Raw genomic sequence first — 18,855 nt, forward strand, 5'->3', positions numbered from 1 at the left:
TTACCCTCCACCCGACCCGCTCCTCATGCTCACATATGCCTTGGGGGCCTCAACAACAATAGCAGCCAGGAGGGGCGATCACACTGCAGACACAGCAAGAGCCCCACTTGAAGGGCGTGCTCCCCGGCCAGAAGCAGTTCCACATGCGGCCACCGGGTGGCGCGCGGTCCTCTCAGCCTGACATTTGCAATACGGCGATGTGTCACCAGATGGTGCCCGAGGCCGCGGCTATGCGGGCCAGGGCCTGGACAAGGTGGAGCCTAGTCGCTAGTTCCAGTCCCATCCCCTCTACTCCAGCACACGTGACCATCGCCGCCGCCCGCTACCAGCACCATGGCTCAGCCACTGCCTCGGCTCTCTGTCCCCGCTGCGCTGGCCCTGGGCTCGGCCGCGCTGGGCGCCGCCTTCGCTACTGGTCTCTTGCTGGGTGAGCTGCGGCAGCCCCGGGAAAGGGAGGGCACGGAGCAGAGCCCGAGAACCCTATTAGAACCCCAGGCCCTGATCTGGCACGCTCTCCCCGGCAGGGAGACGGTGGCTTCCGTGGGGGTCCAGGAGACCACAGAGCCTGCTGCCTCCTGAGGACAGCCCCCTGTGGCAGTATCTGCTGAGCCGCTCCATGCGGGAGCACCCGGCGCTGCGAAGCCTGCGACTGGTCAGTAGGACTGGGGGCGAGAACAGGTTCCTCACTTCCAGCGTGGTGGATCTCACGTGGCTCTGTGACCTTGGGCTGGGCAGAGGCCCTCTCTGGGCTTCCGGGTTCCCTGCGACCTGTCCCCCTCTAGGCCACACCTGCCACCGCGCCCCTGCAGGATTCAAAACCTGTACGGGGGCCCGTGATTGGCAGGAACCGTACCACCCTCTCCCCATTCACAGCTGACCCTGGAGCAGCCGCAGGGGGATTCCATGATGACCTGTGAGCAGGCCCAGCTTCTGGCCAACCTGGCCCGGCTCATCAAGGCCAAGAAAGCGCTGGACCTGGGTAGGGGCGCACAGCCAGGGTCGCTGGGGTCCCGGGTCGCGGGGCCACCCCGCACCCTGGACTGAGCCAGTGGGTGTCCTGTTCCACAGGTACTTTCACTGGCTACTCCGCCCTGGCGCTAGCCCTGGCGCTTCCCGAGGCTGGCCGCGTGGTGACCTGCGAGGTGGACACGGAACCCCCAGAGCTGGGGCGGCCCCTGTGGAAGCAGGTGAGAGTCCCGCGCCTGCGGCTGCGCGTACTCGGGCTCGGGGGCGTGCCGGTCTGACCGGCCTCCTTCCGCAGGCCGAAGTGGAGCAGAAGATCGACCTTCGGCTGCAGCCGGCCCTGCAGACTTTGGGTGAGCACCGGCGCGGGAGGGGCCCTGCCTGCACTGTCCAACCTGGGGGACCGAGCTGGCGACCCTGAACCTTGGGCAGGGGCTTCCTGCCACCGGGACCGCAGCTCAGCGGCACCTGCCCTCTGTCCCCGCAAGATGAGCTCCTAGCGGCGGGCGAGGCCGGAACCTTCGACGTAGCGGTGGTGGACGCTGACAAGGAGAACTGTGCCGCGTACTACGAGCGCTGTCTACAGCTGCTTCGCCCCGGAGGCGTGCTCGCCGTGCTCAGAGTAAGGACTAGTGAAGGCTAGCCTGCTCCCTCGCCGGGTTCCGTCCCCTTGGTGGTCTCGGCTCCGCCCACCCCCAAGCCCCGCCCAGGGCACCGTAGGCCCCGCCCCTCCTGCCCCCCCTCCCGATGGCCCGCCCCTCCCTCCACAGGTCCTGTGGCGCGGAGAGGTGCTGCAGCCAAAGCCCAGGGACAGGGCTGTGGAGTGCGTTAGGAACCTGAATGAGCGCATCCTGCGGGACGCCAGGGTCTACATCAGCATCCTGCCCCTGGGGGACGGGCTCTCCTTGGCCTTCAAGATCTAAGGAGAACCCCAGCCAGTGACCCTTGTTTTAAACCGGACAATAAAAGGACTGGGACACACGACCTTCTGAGCATCCATATTTGGTTCATCAGGTGGTGTTCCCTACAGGAACAGACAGCTTTTTCAGTAAAGCGTCTCCCTGGCACCAAGGCTGTGGCCCTCTGTAGTGGGTAGCTTGTTCCAGCCTTGACCTGGTACTACCCCTAGTGAGGCTTCAGGTAACTGTCATGCCTACCTAGGACCTGCCCCTGGGCGTGGCTGAGACGGGAGCCCATAAGACCCAGAGGGCTCTCTTGGTTCTTGGTGATCCTGGATGGTAGACCGAGCGGAGTTCTCCAGAGAACCCCCCTGGACTGCACCTCACCCTCCCCCCGCATCCTGTAACCCATTCCTTTACTTGTAAGGTACCCCAAAATAAACCTCCCTTTTCGAAAACTACGTGGAGTGGCCTTAGTAACTCCGTTAGCACTCATCAGTGGCCATCAACTGAGAACCAAGCACCTTGGCCTGGACCTGGAGACCTAAGATGGGGTCGAATTTCTGTCTGCTGCCCACACCCCAGGTCAAGGGGTAAAGCAGACTGGACAGTAGGCACCTCAAGATCCTGAGTCTTTTCTAGCATTGTCCTTTGGGGGGCAGGGGAAGACGCCAGCTCTGACTGGGGCTCTGCTCCTCACAATTCTCCAGCTGCTCTAGAATGGGGGCACTTTCTGGGACCCCACCTATGGGTTAAGGCCCCTGGATGACACACACCCAGAGACTGCTCCAAGGGCAGCTTTGTGAGCGGAGTCTGTCCTAGCCCCACAGCCCCTGGACCCATGTTCTCCACAACCCTCAAGACTAGCTGCACCCCACCCCTTTCTCCCTAAGTCACAAGGACATACTCCAGTGCACACAGGAGACCTGCCTGGTCCAGTCTACTTTGAAAAGTATCTTTTATATACACTGGGAAGCCACATGTGTATGCACACTAGCCCAGAGCACTGTCAGGTGAGCTCCAAAGTGCAGCATGAAATGCACTCATTAGCTGAGGACAGCTTCTGTTGGCAAGCACTACTTTCACGTTAGTGGGTACCGTTCACGGTTCCTTCTCACCAAGCAACCGATCCAGACTCAAATTTCAACCTGTTTATTACCTTCCACAGTGATGGGTGCCTGGAGACAGAACCTTTCAGGGAACCGGTCTTCGGATTCATGTGGTGGGCCAGAAGACACCTTTTGTGTCGCTCAGCTCCACACGTCAAGGTAAAGTTCTATCATCTAACTTGTTTTTTTTTTTTTCTTTTTTTGGTTTTGAGACAGGGTTTCTCTGTGTAGCTTTGGTGCCTGCCCTGGGATCTCTGTAGATCCGCCTGCCTCTGCCTCTGCCTCCTGAGTGCTGGGATTACAGGCGTGTGCCACCACCACCGGGCCTTATCATCTAACTCTTAACCTAGAGGTTCTCTCTTCTTCACGTGCCCCATTTCTATGTAAGGGGAAGTCCCACACACTCCATTCTCTTAGCTGTTCTCCAAAGCTTCCGAAGTGTGCCCCTTGTCCTCCTTCTCTCACCCAGGATTTCCCTCCCACCTTTGATACCCTCCTCCTCCCCCTACCCCCGGGAAGCTTGTGCTGTCCTCTTCCAACCGGAATCACTGGGTATGTAGGTGCCCAGGTGCTGGCTAAGGGGTGCCCGTTCACTCTGCCTCTCCTCTGCCCAGCCGCAGCTATCTAGCACCTCCTCCACTTTCTGCAGGAGGGGCTCCGAAGGGTTCAGCACATCTGTTTAACCATTCAGCACTGCCGCGGCATCATCCGTGGGGTTCACAGTGACTCACTGCAAATTTGCACAAACTTAGAAAATGAAGAGTATTAAAGTATGTATCCTCTGATTTTATTGTCGTCTCAAAGGTCTCGTGGAATTAAGCTAAGGACACAGGAATTTAGCTGCACAGATTAAGGTAAAGAGCAAACTGCTCACCAGAAAAGTATTAACCAAGGTTTGGCCCCTGGCTGGCCAACCTGTAACTGCACATACGTGGAGTCATTAGTTATGTACACTTGTTTTATTCATAATTTGTCATGTTTGGGATTACCAAAGTAATTCTGATGATGGTTGACTATAACACAAAAAAATCTCTTCCTCATCTTAAAACATCCACTGATCCATTCAGTACAATGGTCAATGTTAAAGAACAGAGAACAAACATGCAGACCATAGCACGGTTTTCATAAACGTCTATTTCATCATTGGTGGGTAGCACATTTAACATTACATACATTTAAATAATGCAGAGGCACTGCACAGGGGCAGCCCTGATAACTAGGTAACCACCCAACTAGAAACCAGCCAACAGGAAACTGTCTAAATATTGAAAATACAGGTCTTGTTTAATCAGCCTTTGATGCATCACCTTCTGGGGGAAGGGCAGCCTGCTGGTCACACGGAAATATGTTAAGGCCAAATCTTCTGATAATCCGTTCCCAGAGGTTTCTCTCAATTGGACTAAGCCTCCAGCTCCAAGGCAAGCCCGAGTTTGTGGCCTCCAGCATTAAAGCTCTTCCCGTCTACCAGAGCAGACAGTGTAAGCTTCACACCTGCGAACAAAGCAGACCCCATGACAGGCAGGCCTGCCAAGCACTCAGCCCACCCGTCCTTCCCAGTCTGCAGCTGCCATGCTGATCCCAGCCAGCAGAGGGCACTGATGAACATGGTACTAGCAACTATGGGAAATGCACATCTTAGACATAAAGGTTAGCAGGAAGTTCAAAGTGTTCGAAGCCACAATCATGGTCACTATACTACCCAGACTAGACTCCCCTGGAAAGACCAGATTGTAAGTGAACACTAAAAAGAGGCCTCTGCGGACAAGTAGGAAGCTTCATCAGGTAGGTAAGATGCTGACGTAAGAAGGCTGCTGAGTATGTTAGCAGTAACTGGCCTTTTCGCGCTCACTTTTCTTTAGGTTTTAGGCTTGGGAAGTGGGGTCCTGCTAGGAAAGCTGAGCTGCCAGTACTTGAGGACCCTGTCGGTCAACTGCTCTAAGTGCTCCAGAGTTCATTAGAAACACAGAGCTCTCCACCTCAGACCTATGACTGACAGTGTGCATGTGACTCAGAGCTGCTCTGGAATCCCCGACCTGAGGGGACCCCAGAGACAGACCAGCCAGCGCACCGGGTGAACTCTGGTCCAAGGCACAGACGGACGACGACACGGCTGTGCTTGTTCAGGACAGAGCAGGGGAAGGGTCGTAAGCTACAGCTTCCCACTAAAGGACTGTCAACCCCACAACAGGCTTGAAAGGGTCACAAAATACATTTAAAAAGTTTTTTAGCCGGGCAGTGGTGGCGCACGCCTGTAATCCCAGCACTTGGGAGGCAGAGCCAGGTGGATCTCTTTGAGTTCAAGGCCAGCCTGGGCTACAAAGCAAGTTCCAGGACAGGCTACAGAGAAACCCTGTCTCGAAAAAACAAAACAAAACAAAAAAGGGTTGGTGATTTAGCTCAGTGGTAGAGTGCTTGCCTAGCAAGGGCAAGGTCCTGGGTTCGATCCTCAGCTCAAAAAAAAAAGATGACTCTGCAGTTAAGAACCCCGAGTGCTCTTCTAGAGGTCCTGGGTTCAATTCCCAGTACCCAGGTGGTGGCTCCAAGCCATCTGTACCTATAGTCCCCTGGGATCCACTGCCCTCCCTCTCTAGTGTGCAGACACAGAAGCAGACAAAACACCTCCACACTGAAATGACTCTTTTTTAGAAGGAAGAGGGCTGTAAAAACAATCCTCCTTTATCAACAATACTTACCAGGCCTCAGAGTCTGAGTATAGCCCACTCCAATTAAACTAGAGTTGTTGACCTTTGCCTAGAAAGAGAGAAACATTTCTGAAGGGAGATAAAGCTCTGGGGTATTCCCCATCATGGCACTATAGAGCCCAGGAATCTGACTCAATGGGACACTAAAATTTAGTAGTAAGTATCATATACTAAGCAAACACTAAGTGCCACTTAAAAAACCAGACATTAGCTCAAATCAAATTGTCATAGGGTCCAATAACACTCTTACACCCCTCTGGACATGTACACAGACCCCCGAATTATGCACACAGCATAAAAAACCACTCAAGTTACTTCTGTTGAGTCTAAACTAAGCCCCAAAGCTAATTACTATGTGGATGATGATGCCTCCCAGACCCTCCCTATAGAGGGAGGGCCATCTTTGCGGTGTAAGTGAGGAGGGATTTACGAACTCACGGCTCAGACCACACATCACCCCTTCCAGGGCTCCTCCTCCCATCTCCACAGCTTCACTCCTCCCTCACACTCCCACCTCTAAGCTGCTGGACTGACTGGGCTGTAACTAGTCAGGGCCTACCGAGGCTCCAATGGGGCATGGCTTATCAATTCCTCCTGTGCCCTGACAATTTGGGATTCAGGTCACAGGCCTTCAAGGGCTGACAGGAAGGCAGGAAAGAATCAGTCTCCACTGCCCCAGCTAACATCCTCACTAAGCCACCCAGATGCTGGCGGCCGCAAACTTCTTACACTGCATCCTAATGTTGTTACTACAGATGTGTTGGGCCACATTTATAGCAATACAGGACACATGTACGCAGCCTGCAGGCCACAGGACAGATAGGCCTGCAATTTACTCTCTACTCCAGAGCCTAGACCGGCAACTGGGCTCTTCAGTGTCCTGGGGGCTACAGCATAAAGCTAATTACCGATTTGTAATGATTCAGTGACTCTATTCTTATAAGACATAGACATCAATACACACTCTATCTTGACTATGCCTCTGGGTGCTGGGAAACGCTGTTTCCTCAATGACACCTAGGTCCCAGGCCACCTTTTCCCATGGAGACTAACTAGTAGCTGAAAGTGTCTCTACCACTGGCATACAATCAATCTGTTCCAGGCCCAGAGCATATCTCAAGAGAACAACAGTGCTGAACTGAGCGCTTCACTAGCACAGTCAAAGAAGCAGCGAGTCATGAAGGTATCACTGACTTCAAAAAGGGAGAAGCATTCTGGGTATTTTTCACTTTATACTATTTCTGATTATCTTTTATCATAAAGCAAAGATGGGGCTAAACATACCTGCTTATGGTATTGAAACAGTCCTTGAGGATCAAGAGTACTTTATGTAACAAAAATAACTCTCCTGGACTGTTTGAACTTCCTGTCATCCCCAGTACAGACAGTACAGACAGTCCCTGACACAGTAACAGCTGCTGATGTCCCAGGAATGGAAGCCAATCCCCTGCCCCTCACAGCACACGTTCTTCTACCTCAAGGCACTATGACTAAAGACATACACAGGAGAAAGCCGAAAATCAGACAAGAGTGCCCAGCCATCTCACTCTGCCCTAAAGAGGGGTGAGTAGGTCTTAGAGGTACAGGTCTTCAGGCTACAGCCCCAGTTCTACTCACTTAGACAGGATTCAAATCAAGACACTGAGGCCAGTCCTGGCTTCACTCCCCCCCCCAAGAGAAATATTAAATCCTTTCTCTTGCCAACCCCGTCTCTTCACCTATAAAAATGCTTAGACCAGTGACCTCCCAGACTAAATCTGAAGATACTTCATAAACCATAAAAAGATGAAATCAAAGAAAGTACTATTATTATTCCCCAACACAAGTACAAACCACCCAGGACTCCAGACATGGGTCACTTGGAGCTTAGGCAGGCTTGGGGGCTCAGGGGTAATAGCAATACTAATTCAACAGCTCTCAAAGTGCAGTGAACCTCTGTGATTGTCTTACTTTTCTACTGATGTGAGGAGACACCATAAAAGAGAGCATTTAACTCAGGACTCCTGGTTTCAGAGGGTGAGTCCATGCCCGTCGCTGTGGGAAGCATGGCAGCAGACAGGTAGGCACGATGCTGAGCTCACACCTGATCCACAAGCACGAGGCAAAGAGCTCACTGGGAATGAGTGGGCTCTGAAGCCTCAAAACCTGCCAAGTGACACACCTCCTCCAACAAGGCCACACCTCCTCATCTGTCCCACCAACTGGGGACCAAGCACTCAAATAGGTTAGCATATGGGGGCCATTCTCATCCAACCACCGGTGATCTAGCTTGAATGGCAACCCTCTAGCAACACAACTTCCACAGGAAAAGCAACATGCATTCTAATGCCAGTACATGTGGAAACATGGACTGACTGTGAGCCTCACGCTTCCACCATCCGGTATCCCCAGACAGTCATTCCCACCAGCAAGCAGAGACCCCACTCCAGGCTGCAGAAGTACTCACAGAAATGGAAGCAGTGGGGTCCAACTGGTATTTAGCTGCAATCCCAAATCGAGTGCAGTTGGTGCCTGATGTCCAAGCAAGGTTTACTGAAGTGTCAAAATCTTCACATACTTTCTGATAAATTGATCCTCCAAATTCCGTCCCATTATTGCTATAAGACATTTTGAATTAGAATCTAGAATAGACAATAGACCTCTAAGGCACAGGGTAATACTGTAGCATTACTGTTAGTATAAGCCACTACTAGAACTGAGCAGGCAGCAGAGTGGTAGAATGCTTGCCTAGTGTGCAAGAGCTGGTCCTTAAAGTTCTAAGGAAAACTTCAAAGTCCTTTCTGGTTTGGCTGAGACAGTGTGAGTCTAACTCTATAAGCCAGGCTACACTCAAATTCATGGCAATCCCTCTGCCTCAGCCTCGTGTTTTTAATGATTTATTTCTATTTTATATACATTGATGTTCTACCTGCATATATGTCTGTGTAAGGGTGTCAGATACCCTGGAACTGGAGTTACAGGCATTTGTTAGCTGCCATGTGGGTTCTGAGAATCGAACCTGGATCCTCTGGAAGAGCACCCAGGGCTCTTAACTGCTTAGTCATCTCTCCAGGACAGCCTGATGTTTTTAAAGACAGAGTCTCTCTATGTATTACTAGCTGTCCTGAAACTTACAATGTAGACCAGGCTGGCTTCAAACTCAGATCCTTCTGCCTCTGTCTCCTGAGTACTGGGATTAAGGTGTGTAAAACACACACTCGCACACACAATGAGCAGAGGGGTTAGGATCAAATGCTGCCTATCCTGGAGGAATCCCTGGATTCTACTTCCAGCAACACCGTATACAAACACATATACACACATACAAGAGTACACCAAAACATAAATAAAAATTATATATCTAGGTAGTGAGTTTCAGGCCAGGCAAGCTGTTGCAAGGTATGTCACTGTGATTGGTTTAATAAAAAGCTGAATAGCTAGGCAGGAGGTGTAGGCAGAACTTCCGGACAGAGAAAGCTCTGGGAAGAAGAAAGGGGGAATCACCAGCCAGACACAGAGAAAGCAGGACATACAGGAGGAGAGGTAAAAGCCATGAGTGACATGGCAGCCTAGTCTACATGAACAGAGATGGGTTAATTTAAGTTAGAAGAGCTAGTTAGAAACAAGCCGAAACTAAGGCCAAGCTTTCATATTAGTAAGAAGTCTGTGTGTCATTATTGGAAAGCTGGCTAGCAGGACAGAGAAAGATTCTTTACAGGGGGCTACAAAAGAGACTTTTAAAAAATTGTACTTAGGACCAAAGAGAGAGATTGTTTATTGGGTCTTAAGGACCTTGCTACCAAGCCTGAGTACCTGAGTTTGATCCCTGAGACAATCAGTTTTCCAGTGAACATCCACATGTGCCATAACATAACAATATTAAAAACAAAAACCTTTAAGATTATGTGTCTAGTTGGTAGGATTATGAAATGTTTTTCTTTTGTGCTCCTGTTATTTACCAATGTACTGATTTGTCATGGAAAAAGTTAAGTCCTTTCCTATGTAATCTAACTTGAGTTGGGTATGAAACACCTTTTTTTTTTTTCCATTTTTAAGAAAGGAGCTCACTCTAGTTCTGGCCAGCCTATCACCATGGCCCCAATCTCAGAAAGATACAGCTGCCTCTGCCTCCCAATGCTAGGATTAAAGGTGTGAGGCACCACACAACCTGCCAAGACCATGATCTACCATGCTAAGATAATCCTGTCAAACCAGGACCCACAACCCCCAGGTCATCATGTCAGAGAACGCACTGGTAGCAGGTCTGACACCCCAGCTCCAAAGACACAGAGCATCTCAAGTCTCAATGATGAGAGCATGCACTCTCAGTATCTACACGACATGCTTCTGAGGAGCATCTAGAACAATCTCGTGTCAGATATCCTTTAAATTAAAAACAGATCAAAAGAAATGCTATTCCACAGCACGCTGAGAGCCTTAAAGAAACACTTACACATTAGTATGTAGCTGGAAGTCCCCGGTCCTGTAGCCCACTGCAAAGTTACTCCTTGTCAGCTTTGACTTGGCACTGTCAAAGGTCATCTGGTACCCAGCAAGCCAACCCTCGTAACCAAAGACAGCTGAGCCATGGATGGCAGGTCCAGCAAAATCAAAGTCAACATCACAGCCAAGGTTTATACACTCCCTCTTGTAAGCAGACTTGATTTTACCACTTTTCTTTCTGAAAGAAAGGAGAGACTGATTTGAAACTACGACCATGACAAAGATTTATACATGGTGGACATGGAAGGTTGAAACAAACTGCAGTATGACAATTTGAGGGTTAAAACACCCAAATAAACTAAACGAACCCACGTGAGGTGACAGACCGCCCCATCATAGGAGTGCTTTGTCAAACCGGCAGTCACAAAAGCTAAGAAACAAGTCGCAGCACCACAGTGAAGAGGCCAATTTCTGAAGCAAGCCAACGCGGTGGCAAGCAGTGGTCAACAAACAGCAGGCCGTCACCGCTGCAGTGAACTACTGAACCGAACGAAGTGCTTCCCTCCTGAGCAGCCAAGAAAGCCCCCAGGTCAGTGCATGCAGAAACATCAGCACTCACCCTGTGTTCGGTGAAAAGGTAGTATCAAATGTCAGCTTCAAACCCTGACAGATCTGTATTTTAGGAGAACAAGGATTTATGAGAGTTTATGTTCAGCTTTCTTTCCTTCTTGAAATACAAAAATGACAGAGAAGCAAGTTTGTGAAACACTACCTGGTCTTCAATTGCGATCTCTGTCCCCAGAGTGTTATCGGTGTTCCACTTCTCTGTGAAAGTCAGGCCGTACTCACACCACTTGTACTTGGTCTCCAAGGTCCCACTAACTTTACCAGTGTCCGTATTAGATGAACCAGATGTTGAAAACTCCTAACAAGACAATCAACAACTTCATGAGCCTTCTCCCAGCCTGGAAGAACGCACTGCCTAACTTAGTCAACACACTTAACTTTATACCAGACTACTTCCTAAGAAAACACAACAGTGACAAATTAGCCTCTGGCCAACTGATGCCACTAGAATGTCACCTTACATTTCAACTAATCAAGAGAGATGGCTCCCTGGGTATAAAGTCTTACTGCCAAACCTGATGACCTAACCTCTTCTCTAAAACTCACGAGGAAGGAAGAGAGAAGTCAGTCCCAGAAGTTGTCCTCTAACTTCCATACCCATTCCAACACGTGTGCCTGCACACACACATAAATCCACACACAAATGTGAACATGTAAAATTCAATAATCCCAATACTCAATTTTCCTTTTTTCCTTTGTAAAGAATTGTTTTTAATTTGTCTATATGTACGTAAATATTAAATGAAGATGCCATGAAGGCCAGGAGTCTGATTTCCCTGAAGCTGAAGTCACAGGTGGTTATGAGCCATCATGAGGATGCTTAGAAATGAACTAGGGCCCTCTTCAAGAGCAGCCCCCACTCTTACATGCTGAGCCATCTCTCCAGTCCTTGTTTTCCTGAAATGAGTCTTCCCTAGGCTTCATGCCTTTCCAAACAACTTACAGATCTTCTTGCTGTTTCTTGTTGTTGATCTGGCTGTTCTGGAACTGGCTTTGTAGACCAGGCTATCCTAATGTGCCAGCCTCTGCCTCCCTAGTGCTGGGATTAAAGGTGTACACCACCACACCAAACTCACGCTATTTTCATGGGGCTGGGAAGATGGCTACGTAGTAAAGAGCACATACTGCTCTTGTAGAGGACCCAGATTTGATTCCTAGAACCCAAGGTAGTTAATAGTCTATAAACTCCAGACCAGCATATCTACCACCCTCTTCTGGCCTCCGTGGGTACTGCACACACATGGTGCACATACACATTCAGGCAAATAAACCATACACACAAAATAAAAATAAGCCTTTTAAAAGTAGATTGGGCCGGGCAGTGGTGGCACACGCCTTTAATCCCAGCATTCAAGAGGCAGAGCCAGGCAGATCTCTGTGAGTTCGAGGTCAACCTGGGCTACCAAAATCCAGGAAAGGCAAAGCTACACAAAGAAACCCTGTCTCGAAAAACCAAAAAGTAGATTGGGGGAGCTTCTTGATTTTTATCATACATCATATAAACTCTGTGTGTTGGCAGCAAAAAATACAGAGATTATTAATTTTAAGTACTATAAAAAGCTTGGCCGGGCTGGAGAGATGGCTCAGAGGTTAAAAGCACCAACTGCTCTTCCTGAGGTCCTGAGTTCAATTCCCAGCAACCACATACATGGTGGCTCACAACCATCTGTAATGAGATCTGGCACCATCTTCTGTATACATAATAAATAAATCTTTAAAAAAAAAAAAAAAAAAAAGCTTGGCCTTGGAACTAGAAAAATAGCCAGTGAGTAAACAAACACTCGGCAAGAGAACCGAAATTCGGTTCCTAGCATCCACACGGCAACTCACAACCAGGCACCAGGCACAAAAGACATACAGGCAAAATACATGTAAAATAAAAACATTTTTAATTAAAAGTAAATCTTTTAAAAAGTTTTAATCATGGGTGTGTATAGAACACAACCCCTGTGCCATACCAAGTGAAAGGGGAACACTGAGGGAGGAAGCTGTATCTTAGAATTTTCTAGATGACCCAAGTGTCTGTTTTTTACCAAGGATGGCATGTGAAATATGCCCAAGACAAAATGTAAGCTTTAAGCAGCCTGTCAGAGTTCTGACTTACAGTTTCTGTATTAATGTCTCTACACTACAGTCACTGGAAAGCTATGCCTAAAATTGAATGATCTAAAGTTTAAGTTTATCAGAAATTGCAATACCAGTAGAGTTAAGAAATAGACACTGCCAGGAGGTGGTGGGGCATGTCTTTAATCCCAGCACTTGGGAGGTAGAGGTAGGCAGATCTCTGAGCTCCAGGCCAGCCTGGGCTACACAAGCATGCGCACGCGCTCACGCTCTCGTGTTCTCTCCCTTTCTCTCTCTCTCTCTCTCTCTCTCTCTCTCTCTCTCTCTCTCTCACACACACACACACACACTCAAACAAAAATAAAAAGAAGTATCAAAAACTGCTGCCAGGCGGTGGTGGTGCACACCTTTAATCCCAGCACAGGGGAGGCAGAGGCAGGCGGGTCTTTGTGAGTTCAAGGCCACCCTAGTATACCAAGTGAGTTCCAGGAAAGGCACAAAGCTACACAGAGAAACCCTGTCTCGAAAAACAAAACAAAACAAAACAAACGAACAAAAAAATAAAAAAAATCAAAATTCTTAGGTCTCTATGTATGTCCTCCTAAAACTAGACACTTTCATTAACAGAAATTATCTCAATGCTTAACATTCAGTCTCCTAAAATGCACTAGGTTAGGTTATATTAAGAAATAACATTTGATATAAAGTTTTGTGTCCTGGTTATGTGGGTTGAGGTGTCTTTTGCTCAATGAGTAACCCTGAGGAACACAGTTAACTTGGAGACCTTGATTAGTCTCAACTGCAACAGCATAACTTCCTGTGGGGTAATTCAGAGCTGCGGGAGAAAGCTCTGTAGCTTTGCATGTACAAACAATGGGGTGACATCAAATACACAGGAAGAAGCATGTTCTTCCAACATAGTTTAAATACACAGGAAGAAACATGTTCTTCCAACAGATAGTTTAGATGGGAAATGTATATGGGCAGCAGTTTTTAATCCTGCAAGACAGTGATTAATGACCTAAACTCCACCACCATGCATATATAAGTCCCTGAGATCAAGGGCCAGCCTAATGTATGCCAACGGATGCTCAGGGAACAAGGTCAACATCAGCCTGTGGGCCGAATCCGGCAGATTAAACCAACACTAAAGCAGTTCATCCCCCCACCATGAACTTATCTTCCACATTTTGGGTAGCCTGAGCATCTCTGCAGTTCAAGAAAGAAAGGAGCCTTAGTAGAATTTAATTGTGAGTAGGTTTGTATACTACAGCACCAATACTATTCAATTTTACTCAGAAAGTATAAACAAAACATACCCTCTTTGATCCAATGCCTATAGATTCTTCAAAATCTTAAACTTACTTCCATGTAACTTCCCTAACCCTGTTACAATAAACCTTTCCTTTCCAACAAGAATTTTGGCTTATTAACCCAGTGCTTGATACAATTCTCCAATTGTCCTCAGCTTGCCTTTCCAAGTAGAAGAGTTTTGTTTGTTCTGCAGCACTGGCCCTCATACACAGCCAGTAACCCCCACCACTAAGTTACACCCCCATTTTGAAAGTAAGCTTTTTAAGGACAAGGATGGTATGTTTATTTTAGGGTGACATACATACACAAACATATGCAAAACCCGGCAGGCTGAAAATAAAGATTAGTAGTAGAAATGCAAGGCCCTGAGACTTCAATATCCAGCAGCAGTGGCAAATATTAACAATCAGCTAACTAACTCTTAGCCCAGCCAAGTCAGTCACTCAACCATTACCAAATCGTTAGACTTCGCTGCAAACCAAGGAAACCACAGGACAGAGCAAATATAAGACCTCCTAAGTGCAAGTGCAACAGGTCTGAGCATTAAGAAATCCCACCAGGCCGGGCGGTGGTGGCGCACGCCTTTAGTCCCAGCACTTGGGAGGCAGAGCCAGGCGGATCTCTGTGAGTTCGAGGCCAGCCTGGGCTACCAAGGGAATTCCAGGAAAGGCGCAAAGCTACATAGAGAAGAAACCCTGTCTCGAAAAAGAAAAAAAAAAAGAAATCCCACCAAGAACAACTTTAATAAATTCCAATTATATACAGAACAGCATCCATTTATCACAGTGCCCAATGATAGTTTAGAATGTACACAATACACCCATCTCCAAATCTCAAAACAAAAACTTTTAGAGAAAGAAAAAAGCATACAATATTTTACTTTATCCCTTTTTTAACAGCTGGGAAGGATCAACACATAAGTGATACTCAAGACAGGACAGACATATGTAGCCATCTCCATGGATGACTGTTAGAATATAGCCATTATATTAAATGATCAGTGTGGTCAACTAAACAAGTTACTATTAAGGCCAGAACTCTGACAGGTATTAAGATTCTGGGTTATCACATCTTTAGTCTCAGCAGAAGCAGACGGATCTCTGTGAGTTCAAGGCCAGCCTGGTCTACAGATCAAGTTCCAGGACAGGCTCCAAAGCTACACAGAGAATCCCTGTCTTGAAAAAAACCAAAGAGTCTGGGTTACAAGCCTCTAGCCTTCAAGCTTATAATCTACCCGAATAGTCCCAAATAACCAAAGTCTTTCCCAACTTCTTTTTGAAATCATAGTTACACATATATACACAGGAATATAATAAAACTACATGAAAATCAGAAATAAGACCCAAAGCCAATAAATCAGATTACACATAAATCACTCAAAACAAACTAACCTTTGCCTCTTTAAGGCGAAACAGCTGTAGACATTTATAGGATAAGAAAAGACTGATGAGAATTTTAGTCACTTACCACACCACTGCATGACTTCGTTTTCACATCCAGTTTTACCAACCCAAAGCCTTCAAAAAAATAGAGAAAACATGAATCTTCTGCCATGTATACCCATTATTCACATTACATTTAAAATAATTCCAACCTCCAAAACTTATGCTGTTGCACTTATGAGGTCTTCTATTTGTCCTCATTTGAACTCAGGGCCTTGCATCTCTACTACTAACCTTTATTTTCAGCCTACTGGGGTTTACATGTTTTGTGCAGGGGAACAAAAATGTACTGTCCTACAGTACCTGAAGAATACTTCAAAAGCAGTCAGTTCTACTGAGGCTAGTGACGGCAGATGCCCAGAGTGCTGGCAGGGAACTGGCTCCACCTTGTGACACACCCTTTTCAAGCCATTTTTAAATGTTAGATCAGAAAATCACTCCCAGCCCAGTGGTAGTGGTGGTGGTGGTGGTGGTGGTGGTGGCACAAGCCTTTAGTCCCGGCACTCAGGAGGCAGAGTCAGCAGATCTCTGAGAGTTCGAGGCTAGCCTGGAGTGAGTTCCAGGACAGCCAGGGCTACACAGAGAAACTCTTGTCTTTTAAAAAAGAAAAAAAGAAAAGAAAGAAAGAACAAAAAAGTACAAGCAAAAGGTTAGAATTCCTAAATTGCGACCTGAAGAAAAGCTGAGAAACTGGGTGCAGTATAGCAGTCTAACATAAAATGCATCTGGCAGAAGAGTTAATCCAGCAGGATATTCAGTCTGGAAAAGCAAAGTCAATTTCCTGAAAGGATCCAAGCACACATTTTCTCTTTTAAGCTAAAATTAAAAGAAAAGTCCTTACCAAATCCTTTGTTGAAAATATCTCTGGCAGCTTTACCAAGGTCAGCATAGCATGGAGGGATACACATTGCTAGTAAAAAGAAACATTCTACAGTTAATGTGACTGGCCTCTGGCCTACTACCATTTACATTCAAGACCAATGGGAATGCTTTTGATGGCAACAACAGCCATCCCGGAACAGTTTACTTCTAAGTGGCTATGTGGTGATATAAACTTGGGACACTTCTACCAGTTTGTTTTTATAGAATAGGGGGGCCTATCTTTCCTAAACTTAGTATCTACAGCCTCACAACACACTACTACAACTGCACAAACACTAGCCAGAATTCATGGGAACTGACCGATTTAACTGAGATTAAAAACCAAAATTTAAGATGAGGCATTTTCCCATAGCAAATCCTTTGGTATGTCTTCCAAGAACAAAATCAACACACGGGCAAGGAGCCAGAAACTTAACTCTGGGAACTGACATCTTGAGACAGGGGACATAAAATACAACCATCTATGTTTCAGTCAAGTGTCTACAGCAACTAAATATCAAGTGGCACTTTAAACACATTAATAGGGCTCCCAAGCACTCCGCCAAGGCAGTGAGGCGGAAGGGCAAGGAGTCTGGGTTCCCGCTACAGCTCATTCATTCTAAAGAGCACATCCACACCCTTAGGAACACGTGTAAATGACCTTGCAGTGCACTCCCACCTCTGCAGACTGAGGGAGACCTACTTCCTCTTTGCAAAGTGACTGATCCAATTCTCCAGGGCGGAATTCAACAACTAGTAGTTTTTATTTTGCTTTCCGGATGTGTGAATGACACATTCAAAAGCAGAGGGTGGGTCAGGCCAAGGACCAACGCCCCGGGCGCGAGCCCCCTATCTGCAACCCAACAGCCCAGCACCAAGTCGGTCGGCAGAGTCGGCAGTAAGCTTTAGTGGCCACGCAAAGGGGGAGCAAGACTTTCCAAGTCCTTGCAGGCATGTAGATCGCGACGGGACGAGCTATGGTTTTCCAAAGAGGGACGGACACAGCAGCCCCGCCGCAGACATGTCTATGGGTCTACTTACGCCTTGGGCATGTCGGTACACAACAGTCCGCCATAGCGAAGCCGCCGGGGAAGGGTGATCTGTAGAAGGGACAAGAAGTGCGGTCAGGGGACGGTCAAAGAGCCCACAGGGGATCTCGGACGGAAGAGCAGAGAGCCGGGGCCCGTGCGGCCATCTTAGGGGAGCAGGGCTGCCCCGAGTCCGCTCAGGCTGCCGGCCCGGCCGAGACCCCGCGTTCAGCAGGAGGCGGACAACGTAGTACCTGCGGGTGTCCCGAGGGGCGTTGCCGCCGGCGCCGCTCCGCTAAGCTCAGGCCGCTCCGCTACCTCGCGATTGCGCTGCAGCCACCGCGGCTGGAGGGCGAAGTGAAGGAGACACCGTTGCGCCCCGCCGCAAGCCTGGCCTCCCCCAGCCAGGACCCCGCCGCTGGCCGCCCGGGCTGTCCGCTGCGCCTGTCCTTGCCGCGCCGCCCCCCCGCCCACTCCCACCTGCTCCGGAGTGGCCACGCGGGTCCGAGGGCACGGTGACTCCCCCGGGGTGAGCTGTCTCGGACCGTCCGACGGGGAAGGGGCGAGAAGGAGCTGGCGGGCCACGGGTCAGGCAATGTACGGGGCAGCCCGAGAGGCGAGGGCCGGGGAACGGCGGAGGCGGCGCAACGGCACCCTCGCGGGCAGGGTGGGAGAGAAGGCCGCGCGTCACGGCGGGGCGGGGCGGGGCGGGGCGGGGCGACGCCGCCCGCAGGGTCACGTGCTCCGCCTCCGCCTCCCGGCAGTGTCCCCGCCAGGAAGAGTGCGGGCAGTCCCTGCCCTTACAGGGACTTCAGGCCCCGGGAGGAGGAAGTGGGGCCCGCTGCGCCATCCGCAGCCTGCGTGCCCTTCTTGCATCGGCTCACCGCCCACTGCAGTGTCATCCTCCCGGTGAGGCTGGGCTCCAGAGGGACAGCCTTGAGCCCGCCTCGGTGGGCTCTGCCCTGCGGCCTCCCTGCCACTCACGCTTGAGATGGCTTCACGCACGTGCGTGCGGAGAAGCCGTGCTCTGATAGGGAGATAAGCTTCCCCTGGTTGCGAGGGCAGCAGAGATGATAGGGGAGGAACCGCAGGGTCCGTGTTGACCAGTCGCTAGAATGCTGCTCTCAGATTCTCTACGTGTGCAAGAAGGGTGAGGGAGCGGCCAGTCCTGGTTCTTGGGAAGCAGGGAGATTGCCGCCAGTTTGAGGCTAAGCTACAGTGCGAGGCAAATAGGGGAAAAAAGAAATGCCGGGCAGTGATGGCGCGCGCCTGTAATCCCAGCACTCGGGAGGCAGAGGCAGGTGGATCTCTGTGAGTTCAAGGCCAGCCTGGTCTACAGAGCTAGTCCAGGACAGGCTCCAAAGCTACAGAGAAACCCTGTCTCGAAAAACCAAAAAAGAAAAGAAAGGAGGGAGGGAGGGAGA

The 18,855-nt window shown here is 49.2% G+C and overlaps 2 protein-coding genes across 5 annotated transcripts; one reads left to right on the forward strand and one right to left on the reverse strand.

Annotated features, from left to right (window-relative positions):
* Positions 1–253: 253 nt before the first annotated feature.
* Positions 254–3,806, forward strand: Comtd1 (catechol-O-methyltransferase domain containing 1). 3 transcript variants are annotated; one of them, XR_004945895.1, is made up of 8 exons: positions 254–427; positions 525–652; positions 874–979; positions 1,069–1,187; positions 1,262–1,316; positions 1,452–1,585; positions 3,031–3,130; positions 3,621–3,806. XR_004945895.1 is itself a non-coding variant. In XM_036199083.1 (7 exons), the coding sequence occupies exons 1-7, from the start codon at positions 334–336 to the stop codon at positions 3,031–3,033; spliced, it is 639 nt and encodes a 212-aa protein (XP_036054976.1). In that variant the 5' UTR covers positions 254–333; the 3' UTR covers positions 3,034–3,168. The 3 variants fall into 3 exon arrangements, 2 of the variants coding, with proteins under 2 accessions (XP_036054976.1, XP_036054975.1); XM_036199083.1 differs by lacking the exon at positions 3,621–3,806 and having other exon boundaries at positions 3,031–3,168; XM_036199082.1 differs by lacking the exons at positions 3,031–3,130; positions 3,621–3,806 and adding an exon at positions 1,734–2,323 and having other exon boundaries at positions 257–427.
* Vdac2 (voltage dependent anion channel 2) lies at positions 3,737–18,088 on the reverse strand. 2 transcript variants are annotated; one of them, XM_036199081.1, is made up of 11 exons: positions 17,912–18,088; positions 17,686–17,776; positions 17,445–17,503; positions 16,384–16,452; positions 15,568–15,617; positions 10,868–11,020; positions 10,715–10,767; positions 10,106–10,333; positions 8,120–8,270; positions 5,665–5,722; positions 3,737–4,462 (listed from the first exon to the last, which is right to left on the reverse strand). In XM_036199081.1, exons 3-11 carry the CDS (start codon positions 17,476–17,478, stop codon positions 4,371–4,373), a joined length of 888 nt encoding a protein of 295 aa, XP_036054974.1. In that variant the 5' UTR covers positions 17,479–17,503; positions 17,686–17,776; positions 17,912–18,088; the 3' UTR covers positions 3,737–4,370. The 2 variants fall into 2 exon arrangements, with proteins under 2 accessions (XP_036054974.1, XP_036054973.1); XM_036199080.1 differs by lacking the exon at positions 17,912–18,088 and having other exon boundaries at positions 17,686–17,855.
* Positions 18,089–18,855: the final 767 nt, after the last annotated feature.

This window comes from Onychomys torridus, chromosome 9, assembly GCF_903995425.1.
Source record: "Onychomys torridus chromosome 9, mOncTor1.1, whole genome shotgun sequence".
NCBI classification, from domain to species: Eukaryota; Metazoa; Chordata; class Mammalia; order Rodentia; family Cricetidae; genus Onychomys; species Onychomys torridus.

Coding starts and splice junctions, on each gene's coding strand:
- Comtd1 (XM_036199082.1), top strand. CDS start 334: ATGGCTCAGCCACTGCCTCGGCTCTCTGTCCCCGCTGCGCTGGCCCTG. Junction 1,188..1,261: donor GGCGGCCCCTGTGGAAGCAG/GTGAGAGTCCCG, acceptor CTCCTTCCGCAG/GCCGAAGTGGAGCAGAAGAT. Junction 1,586..1,733: donor GCGTGCTCGCCGTGCTCAGA/GTAAGGACTAGT, acceptor CTCCCTCCACAG/GTCCTGTGGCGCGGAGAGGT.
- Vdac2 (XM_036199081.1), bottom strand. CDS start 17,478: ATGGCGGACTGTTGTGTACCGACATGCCCAAGGC. Junction 8,271..10,105: donor TTCCAGCTACATACTAATGT/GTAAGTGTTTCT, acceptor AATGTCTTATAG/CAATAATGGGACGGAATTTG. Junction 4,463..5,664: donor TACTCAGACTCTGAGGCCTG/GTAAGTATTGTT, acceptor CTTTGTTCGCAG/GTGTGAAGCTTACACTGTCT.